Here is a 10,000-nt window from a genome sequence, read left to right on the forward strand (position 1 = left end):
CTCTGCATGTAGAAACCACCGTGGCATTTCGTTGTCTATGGCAATGGTAGCAACAGCGGGGGCTCCGGCAGCTTCAGAAACGGTACCATGGACGTAGGCTACGAGATGGATCGGGAAAATAATATTACAATAGAAAGCGAGGATACCTACATAGAAGTTACAGGAGGCCGAGATCACAACCTTATGCAGCTGATAGCCAAACGGATGAACTTCAGTTTTCAGTATGTGGAGCCGCCAGAAAAAATCCAAGGTATCGCGCTCGGTACTGGAAAGAATGCCAGTTTTTCTGGCGCCCTTGGTATGCTGGAGCGTCGAGAGGTGGAGCTGTTTTTAGGCGATGTGGGGTTACACTGGGAACGGATGAAAGCGGTTGAGTTTTCATTCTTCACGTTGGCCGATTCGGCAGCATTTGTGACGCACGCACCGCGCAAACTGAACGAAGCGTTAGCCCTGGTGCGTCCATTTCAAGTGTCCGTTTGGCCACCCCTAATCATAACGATTCTTCTTTCGGGACCCATACTGTACTTCATCATATCGACACCTCATCGATGGAAGCATTGGACGGTCCAGCAACAACACCGTAGCAACTATTTCGAACGACGGCGACAGCTACAGAAGCGCAAGCCTGCCTACTACAATCTTCAATATCTGCAGGAAATGAGCTACGGTGGCGTGAGGCTGGGTAGAACACGGATAATTGGTGGAGTACAGGAATATCCGAGTTTGGATCGTTGCATTTGGTACACGATCAATGTTTATTTGAGACAATGTGAGTAGTGAGTCGCTGAAACTATACTGCTTATCTTTATCCGATTAGTACAGCATCAGATTTATCGTCAATAGCGGCCAATATACCGTATGATGGACATCTGGCACGGTTCTTTTCGATCCTGCTTTGGCTGTGTGCTACCTATGTATTGGGGGATGTCTATTCCGCACAACTCACTTCTCAACTTGCTAGACCAGCTCGCGAAAGTCCTATCAACACGCTGGGTCGGCTAGAGCAGCGGATGATCCATGATGGTTACCAGCTGCTAGTAGAGCGCCAAAGCGCGTTTCATGCTGCTCTCGTAAACTCTTCGGGAATTTTGCAACGACTATACCGTCTCACGCAAGAACGTTCTGTCAACGATTCCTTCTTGGTTCGCTCGGTTGAAGAAGGCATACGTACGATTACGTACGATACAAAACTGGCCGTTTTGGGGGGGCGTGAAACACTGTACTTCAACACTAAACGATATGGCGCCAATCGTTTTCAGTTGAGCGAAAAGCTCTATACACGCTACTCGGCCGTTGCCGTGCAGATTGGCTGCCCATTTCTGGATAGCCTGAACGAAGTGTAAGTAGAAACAAAGTAGGCTAGAGAATCTTGCACCCTCTATCCTGTGGCCTTTTCAGAATCATGCGACTATTCGAGGCTGGTATTATAGAGAAAATAACGATTGCCGAGTACGAGCGGATGTTTGGCCGGCAGAATGATGTGGTTTCACATTCGGAAGAGACCATTCGTTCAACCAAATCCACCAACTCTGAATGCGAGATCGATGGTACCGGTAGCAAAAGGAAGTACGACCCAAATGAGAAGCTGCAACCAATGAATTTACGCATGCTTCAAGGAGCATTCCTAGTTTTGGCATGCGGACACTCATTAGGAGGTGAGCACTTTGTATTTAAAAGCCCGGTGTGATGTAAAATGGTGATTGTGTTCGTTTCAGGATTTTGCCTGTTTCTAGAAAGACATAAAACTGTAATGGATTGCTGCATCGCCAGAGTTTGGAGTGTCTGTATCCGCGCAAAACAATTGTTTTAGAAACTCTTAAATCCTTTTTAAAGAAATTTATTATTGCTTTACAATAGTTTATCAAACCGCTTATGAAATGTTTATGAACCGATGACACGGTAATAAAGGCCTACTTTAGGATTGAGAACCTTTGTTATCGATTTCGTTCCAATCTTTCACAAATTGCTCATTCATTTTCGCAATCTTCTTCATCACACATTCCATGCTAATGGCATTCAAGATGTCCTCATCCAATTTCCGTCGCTCAGCTTTCGCTTTTTCTAAATCGATTCGGTTTTGTCCCTGCTCAGCTTTCTTCGAAAGAGATACGATCTTTGACCGCAGGGGATCAATCTGGCGATCCACTTCTAACTGGAACGAATGTTTTGCAGAAAGGGTCCCACCGCGAACATGCCCCAGGCTATCGTTGAGTGATGGTAACAATGTGGTTTTAATTGACATCGTATCACTATTGCTCTTCAATGGTTCCTTTTCTTGCGCATGTTTCTGTTCCGGCGGAGTCTGTTGCTGCTTCTGTTGCCGTTGCTCTCGTGACCTCGATGTCGAATCTGGTAGCGGTTGCTGTGATTGGTGTTTTGTCCCATGTTTCAGTTCAACCCGGCTTTTCGCTATTTGTGGAACAGACATGGCATTTATCCCTTTTTTTGGGTCTAGACGTTCAGTTTGAGCGTTCACTACTCGTGGAACAGTCTTTGCGTTTATTCCTTTTGTCCGTTCTAAAGGATCAGTTTGGATTTTCCCTACTCGTGGAACGGTCGTGGCGCTGATTCCGTTATCCGGTTCTGCCCGTTCAGTATGATTTTTCATTATTCGCGAACCTGGCATTCTAGGAATTGTTGCCATACCGGATTTTTTAAAATATTCTTTCAACCGTACCAATTTGTACCTGCGAAGTATTCACTAAGTTCATGTTCACTTATTATCTATTTTGTCCACTTCGATAAAAAAAAGGTAAAAATACCTTAAGTAAACCGCTGCTGCCAGAGCGATGGAAGAATCTCTACTGGAACCACCTGCCGGAGATAAATTGGTTTTTACAACACCAGAGAATGAGTCGCAAAAACGGTTCGATGTCCTTGGCGAGAAATTGCTATAGCTCGACGAATGAGCGACGCATCAACTAAGCGGAATTGGCACGCTATGATCGTTATTGCGTTAAGCTACGAAAAGAAACGGCCGTTGCCCTGGCTACTGCGAGGCAAAGGTAAATTGATAGTGTGGGTAAGTGTCCTGTTTCTACGGATCTTCTGAGCCGATGGTTTTGATGTTAGGATCGGCTACGGTCTTGTGCAATTAAGGTCTGGAATATCTACCGTGGCCGCTTCTACCACGTGAGTAAATGTCGGAGGCTCTTTTTGGAACGTATCGTTCTTTATTACGCAAGTTACTTTGCCGGGCGCCGAGATTAATTTTTAAAAACTGCACCAGAGGTTACTTTAATCTCCAACGGTAAGTTCTGAAAAATGCAATTTTTGAATCTAAGTAATCAAGGATGCATGTAACTAGTTTTACACTATACTACACACCACGCAGCTGCTAGTCGGTCCTCTGGGGATATCCAGGTGGCAGCGGAAGGTCCGCAGAGCGGTGTCCAGTAGGATGGTGTTCGTCCTTCTGGAGCCGGAATACCAGTTTTGACTTGAGCAAGTCGATCTCCGCCTGACTTTATGCCGAAAATCTGCCCTTGAAAGCCAGAACAGGCCTTGCCGTGCTCCCTATTCAATATGCGTGGTCCCTCTCCCCCCTTATGTTGCTCAATGTGCCTCTCCTGGGCTGGTTTGGTCAAAGTATAATGAAAGGGTTTAGAATCCTTTTTCGTTGTTCCTGGGCCTTTTTGAAGATCGTGCCGCAGTTTTTTTACGGTTTGCACGATTTGTTAGGCCGTGAAGGTTCTTTTCCAACCAGAATCACGGCGGGAGTTGCAAATGACGTTATCACCTTTATCTTTGTCGCGAAACTCCCGAAACGCGTTCCAACCAAAATATCGGCCAAAAACAGCCAAATCAAACAGAAATCAATTGCGGAACTTCGCGTTTGCGCCTGTAGGCAGCGCTGTTTTGTTTTGGGTTTGAGGTTAGAAACTCTAGTTAGCTAAAAAGTGGGATTTTTTAAGTTTCTTGAAGAAATTTCGTGAATTCGAAATACGTGAATACGAGCAAAATAAAGTTCTTTGCTATTCCTGCAGACGTTCCCGTTGGAAAAGTACCGGACAAAGTGAAAACCCTGGGAAAACTGCGCTCAGATCCACGAAACGAACGAAGTCGATGCAGAATCCACGGAAGAGGATTCTGGATTCTGGCTTTTATTCTTCTCTTTTCCTAAAAAAAATCCTTCTACAAGATCCGAGAACCAATCATCCAACTCACAATCGACCCTAGGAGAGTACCGAAATATACGACCAATATCCGGGTGTCTCGGATACCTATCGGAAACCGTGCCGGTAAGTTTTAAGTTTCATGATACTGCTGCATTAACGGATCTGTTGCATTAACGGTCGAATTCTCTTTCCAGGCAGCATCACAGAAAAATCTCCTACGGTTCAAACAGTAAGAAAATCAGAAAAACCACCAACAAAGCCATAGAAACTCACAGAAAATTGGGAAATGTGGTCTTATTAGCCCGTCCTTAAGACCAAAGACCAACGCTGGATTCAACAGGGCAATGTAAAACACAGTTGCGGGGGACGTGGAAGAAATGGAGCCGAGCAAACTAAAAGATATTATTCTGAATGTGAAACACCCGTGTGTAGTGAAAAGTGCAACACTCCTGCCCTGGCCTTGTTTTCAACAGAGTTTTGCCGAGTGGTGTGAAGCCTTCGATAATGCGCGACCAAAGTTAGTACCGTTCGAAGGGTGTTCCACGAAGAACGGCGTCAACCCGCAGTGGGAACATCGAAGGACGCAGAAGATGATGTTGATGAGCGACATTCGCAAACCAAATAAGGAAGGACGATGGGATTCTTTCAGCTATCGCAACATCGCCGAACTGCCGACCGAGTGTCGGAAGGATATCAGTTTTGCATGGTGCGGCTTTCCGGAGATAGACGAAGACATCACATTCTGGATCGGATCAACATTCGCACACACTCCTTGCCATTACGATACGTACGGATGTAACATTGTGGTGCAAGTTTATGGTAGAAAATCGTGGATACTTTTACCACCGGAGGCAAAGCTTAAACCTGTGCGTGTGCCTTTTGAGGAGTCGAGTGTTTATTGTTCGCAAAACTTCTACAGTCCACCATCTTATCGTGATTTCGTGGAGGTGGAAAACGAGGTTTATCATGTGGTTCTAGAACCCGGAATGACTTTAATTGTTCCGCCGAGATGGTGGCACTTTGTAGAGTGTTTGGAACCATCCCTTAACTTCAATACCTGGCTGCCTTTGGTAAGCAGACTGTACTTATTATGCTACCAACCACAAATTTCACTCATACTATCCTTTCAGTCGCACGACTTGGAAACACTGATCTCGGAGTGTATAACGAAGATATTGATTCTTGAGACATGTAAGGACCTACCAGCAGAAGTCCGGGCTCTTGCTCTCAACCCGAATGAGGTAGTAAAAATATTTAAAATAATGTGAATAAACCTTAATAAAAGGATATTTTGCAGGAATCTGTTATCACAGACGATGCCCTAAAACAGACCTACGATATCTTGCAGTACCTGCAGAATAAGAAACAGAATGGAAAACGGCAGGAGTCAGATATACGAAGGTATAATTCTGAATATTTGTCAAGCGATGCGCTGAATGCACTTCTCGAAGAGTGTAGTGAATTTGTTATACCGGTTTCTGCTCTGGAAAGTTACAATTTCTTTAAACTAATGAAGCAAAACAGTTTGCGCTTTGACAACGAAGCAGACTATCGGATCACGGACGGTATGCTAAACAAGTGCCAGATTGAGCAGCTAGAAGATTTACGAAGACAAATCAATTGCTGCTGTAGTCCATCGATAGTGCAACTTGTGAAGGATGTTATGTAATAAAGGATATCACGTAATTATGAACAATCAATTGGTTTATAGGTAGATTCATGAAAGAGCAATAGTTCTTTTGATTTTGATAGTCAGATAATCAGAGAGCCGTCGATTCAAATCGACCCCTTTTCAAAACAGCAATCAAATAATTTCATACGAAACTATTTCCAGCCAGCATCCAAACCGGTTGGGTCACCCTGTTTTGTTGTTATGACAAAGAAGGAGGGGGAAGAAGGAAAACCGAGAAGAAGCAGGCAATCGACCAGCTCGTTGTTGGATTTGTGTTTTATCATTTATAGAACAAGGTGCAGAAAATCGAATATAGTGCCGAAATCCAGGTCCAGAAACTGGCGAGGAATATCCATGTAGCGAAATTGAGGCAGAGGCTGCATTTCTGTGGCGTTTGTTTGTTCTCTAGGACGGCAGCTTTGGACAGAGTAGAGTAGAGGGTGGTGTGAACGTCATGTAAACGAGAACGGGCCATTAGCAAATTTTTCACGGTCATTTACGCTACAACTTTGTCACCTGATAAGTGATCGGATATTCGGGTGCACACTTGCGACCCACAAACTCGTCATTGTTGAGAAAGAACCATGAACTACGACGTACTGCTGAATCGGACGGGTTTCAGCAAGTTCACGGTTACCCCACAGCACTTCCGCAGTGTTTCGGAAGGAGATAGTCGGTCTCGTGATTCAACAGCAGCAGCAGAAGCAGCAGCGAGTGGACACGATGAGGGCCATAGCCGGAAAATATCCCTACAACATCCTGCCTACCGCCATGAATCGGTTTCAGCTTCTTCAAGTCCTCTGCGCGCTAACCACCACCCAGGAAGCGTTGGCAGTGGACCAACCGAAGAGTTCAAAGGAAAGGTCGAATCTAAACTGCTTACCATGTGGAACAACGTGAAGTTCGGTTGGAGTTACAAAATGAAGACGAATTTCTCGAAGGAGCAACCGCTATGGTTACTTGGGCGATGCTACCATCAGAAGGTAACTCCGGTGCCGTCGATGGAAAGCTCAATGGAGCTGAGCAACACGGAATCCGATGGGCAGCCAGTGGAGCAGACTGTACAGGCCATGAGTTTCGAGGGAAGTTCGAACTCCCCTCCCGAGGAAACCGGTACCGACGCAATCGAAGAAAGCAGCCCTGAAGGGATCGTCGAGGAGGAAGATATCGAGGCTTTCCGGCGGGATTTCGTATCACGCATCTGGATGACGTATCGCCGGGAGTTTCAAACAATGGACGACTCCAACTATACCTCCGATTGTGGCTGGGGCTGCATGATACGTAGCGGGCAAATGCTACTGGCACAGGGTTTGGTTGCTCACTTTTTGGGGCGCAGTTGGCGTTGGGATGTATCCAGGTGTTCTATGTCTGGAGGACGCATTCATCGAAAGGTGATTCGTTGGTTTGGCGATACTTCCTCGAAAATGAGTCCCTTTTCGATTCACACTCTGGTTGCGTTGGGCAAGGCGTCTGGGAAGAAACCAGGGGATTGGTATGGTCCGGGTTCCGTGGCGCACTTGTTGCGGCAGGCAGTACGTTTGGCAGCCCAAGAAATTGCTGATCTTGATGGAATCAATGTGTACGTTGCACAAGACTGTGCAGGTGAGTGATCAAATGCATCGCATCCGTCTTTTCTACCGTGTCCCAACTAATCTAACTCTATTGGTCTGATCTCTATCAACGCAGTTTACATCCAAGATATCGTCGATGAATGCACGGTACCTGCGACACCAGCGAAAGCACCCTGGCAACAAAAGCAAGCAGAGCCAGGCATTTCCACCGATAGTAGTGGGGGTACCGATACGCAAGAGCAATCATCCTCCACTCACTGGAAATCTTTGATTCTACTGGTTCCGCTTCGCCTTGGCACTGACAAGCTAAATCCTATCTATAACGAATGTCTCAAGGCAATGCTCAGTTTAGAGAACTGCATTGGTATAATAGGGGGACGGCCAAAGCATTCTCTTTACTTTATAGGATATCAAGGTGCGTGCTAGGGGATGACATACTTGGGGAAGATGTTGTAGTTTATAAAGAATTTGGATTTTCCATATTTCAGAAGACAAGCTCATTCATCTCGATCCGCACTACTGCCAGGACATGGTCGACGTTAACCAAGAGAATTTCCCTGTGGCCTCGTTTCATTGCAAATCCCCGCGCAAGATGAAACTTAGTAAAATGGATCCAAGCTGTTGCATTGGTTTTTACTGTGAGACAAGAAAGGATTTCTATAAGTTCATCGATAGCGCTAAGCCTGTACGTCGAGACTGAGTTTTCTGTTGAACCTCTATTTTTTGTGCTAATATCATTGGCATTTTTTCTTCCAGTACCTTACCCCCGTTGCAAAGCAGGAATCGTCTTCCCAAACTGCAGCCGCAGGAGGAGGATACTCCAGTTCCGGCCCGATAAGTTACCCGATGTTTGTGTTTTGTCGCGGAAAGAGCAGCGATCAGCGCGCCGATCTTTCCCCGTACCAACATCAACACGCAACATTGTACCGGTCACCGCCGACTGCCATTCCCCATGGGGCACCCTCTGGCGATCGCAATCATGAAGACGACGATGATGATGAAGAGGACGAGGCAATAGAGTTCGTTATTCTATAACACCAACCGAGACGCGCAAAAAGTGTTTTCAATCATGCGAAAGTACCTCCCTCCACTTCATAGAGGTCATTTATACAGAGTTACTGCAGGGTGCTATGCCAATCTCTTCCCGGCAACTGATTCAAAAACTTACCCCTGACACGCCCTGTACGTAGCATTCCATCGCGTTATATGAGTTTCCTTTTTTGTATTTGTTTGTTTTCTTATGTAAACATTTCTCCGATCAACTGATCAGCTCATTATTAGGTTCCTTGAATGTGACATTTTTCAAGCCGCGCTAGAGATGTACAACTAACGTACTTAGATACCTTTTATTGATATCTTGATTGAATTCGATTCGATTGTCATAACTTTGTGTTATAGTGTCACTAAATTGGTTCGATATGGTGTGGCTAATGTATTTAAGCTCGATGAAGCAACCTGTTATAGCAAGAATGTTAATTGAATTATATTTATTTGTTTTTACTTACCCAATCTGAATGCTGAATGCTGCTATTGTACTCAGTCCTATCGGTAGTCATTATGGTATATATATATATATATATATTTTGCTTCGAACAAAACTGTCTGAATATAAGATTCCTGAAATAAAGAGATTGGAAACATAAAGCATGTTTCATCATCAAAAAACAAAGGAAACTCATTTCTGTCCGGATGTCCTTTATAGACTCCGAAACTACTGGGACCTATTGACTCGAAATTGTATATAGGAGGGTTTATGCTATAAGCATGGTTAGAAACCCCTCGCTCCTTTCTTTCTTTCCCTTCCCTTACACTTGACTGTTAAAAACAATAAATACTCCGCAAGTGATGTACCGAATTTTATCAAAACTTGTACAATTGTAGATCTTCACCTGAGAAACTAGGTGACAACATTTGGTTCATGCAAGCCGATCTGTTTGTATTGGGGGGTATCCATACAAACCCAGTCTTTAAAATACATCCTAGGACAAAATGGGTATCGTTTCAAAGGGGTTGATGGTCTCTAAATCGATTAGATTCACTTTAAACCCTTTTCCTTGCATCTTCCAACTATCATCACACACCTTTTCATCCATCTTGAAGCAGTAGAAGGTGGTGGGGAAGAGCTGCATAAGTTTGCGGATCGCAACGATAATCGGTTGAAGCACCGACGAACTATAACAAGGACCCAAGGCGACGATTTACGACAGGATGGAGCAAAAAAACAATGTTTCGGCATTATTTTGGGTAGAGATAAAACACATGAAACGTTTCATTTTTTTTAAAGCTTCCTGCTTGTTTGTCTTACATAGCGTTTAACGTAGATGTATATGGATATATGGTTCATCTTTTCCTCTTTTTTTAACGGCATTGTTTAATCTAACCTACACACAGTTGGTACACGTTACATACTCATCATCATTTTGCATCGACTGTGTTTGACTGTCAGCTACAATTGTGTTGTGGTTCACGGTAATATTCATATAAAAAGGCTGTAAAGTAAAAAAGTCATTTTAGGACTAATCGTCGATAGATTTAAAAATGGGGATCACGCCTTTTCGCGCTCGGCATTATTACATCGTTAGAACGGCTCGTTTTACGATACCTAACGGGTGCTTTTTAGAATGGAGTACATTCTCCTG

General features: G+C 44.5%; 4 protein-coding genes across 4 annotated transcripts in view; 3 read left to right on the forward strand and 1 right to left on the reverse strand.

Annotated features, from left to right (window-relative positions):
* LOC125959291 (ionotropic receptor 40a) overlaps positions 1-1,834 on the forward strand; it is a 2,610-nt gene extending 776 nt beyond the window's left edge. The window contains exons 3-6 of the mRNA XM_049692110.1: positions 13-769; positions 844-1,339; positions 1,399-1,655; positions 1,716-1,834. Of these exons, the coding sequence (XP_049548067.1) occupies positions 13-769; positions 844-1,339; positions 1,399-1,655; positions 1,716-1,810 (1,605 nt within the window). The 3' untranslated portion in view covers positions 1,811-1,834. The remainder of the gene's footprint in view (positions 1-12; positions 770-843; positions 1,340-1,398; positions 1,656-1,715) is intronic.
* LOC125952613 (uncharacterized) lies at positions 1,834-2,892 on the reverse strand. Its single transcript, XM_049682202.1, has 2 exons — positions 2,763-2,892; positions 1,834-2,701 (listed from the first exon to the last, which is right to left on the reverse strand). The coding sequence occupies exon 2, from the start codon at positions 2,642-2,644 to the stop codon at positions 1,916-1,918; it is 729 nt and encodes a 242-aa protein (XP_049538159.1). The 5' UTR covers positions 2,645-2,701; positions 2,763-2,892; the 3' UTR covers positions 1,834-1,915.
* A 219-nt stretch (positions 2,893-3,111) lies between these two features.
* On the forward strand, positions 3,112-5,806 carry LOC125952606 (HSPB1-associated protein 1). The gene is made up of 5 exons (XM_049682182.1): positions 3,112-3,250; positions 3,987-4,241; positions 4,313-5,188; positions 5,249-5,359; positions 5,416-5,806. The coding sequence occupies exons 3-5, from the start codon at positions 4,496-4,498 to the stop codon at positions 5,785-5,787; spliced, it is 1,176 nt and encodes a 391-aa protein (XP_049538139.1). The 5' UTR covers positions 3,112-3,250; positions 3,987-4,241; positions 4,313-4,495; the 3' UTR covers positions 5,788-5,806.
* Positions 5,807-6,013: 207 nt separating this feature from the next.
* LOC125952602 (cysteine protease ATG4C) lies at positions 6,014-8,998 on the forward strand. Its single transcript, XM_049682176.1, has 4 exons — positions 6,014-7,392; positions 7,477-7,776; positions 7,850-8,046; positions 8,118-8,998. Exons 1-4 carry the CDS (start codon positions 6,375-6,377, stop codon positions 8,394-8,396), a joined length of 1,794 nt encoding a protein of 597 aa, XP_049538133.1. The 5' UTR covers positions 6,014-6,374; the 3' UTR covers positions 8,397-8,998.
* Positions 8,999-10,000: the final 1,002 nt, after the last annotated feature.

Source organism: Anopheles darlingi, chromosome 2 (genome assembly GCF_943734745.1).
Source record: "Anopheles darlingi chromosome 2, idAnoDarlMG_H_01, whole genome shotgun sequence".
In the NCBI taxonomy this organism is placed as follows: Eukaryota; Metazoa; Arthropoda; class Insecta; order Diptera; family Culicidae; genus Anopheles; species Anopheles darlingi.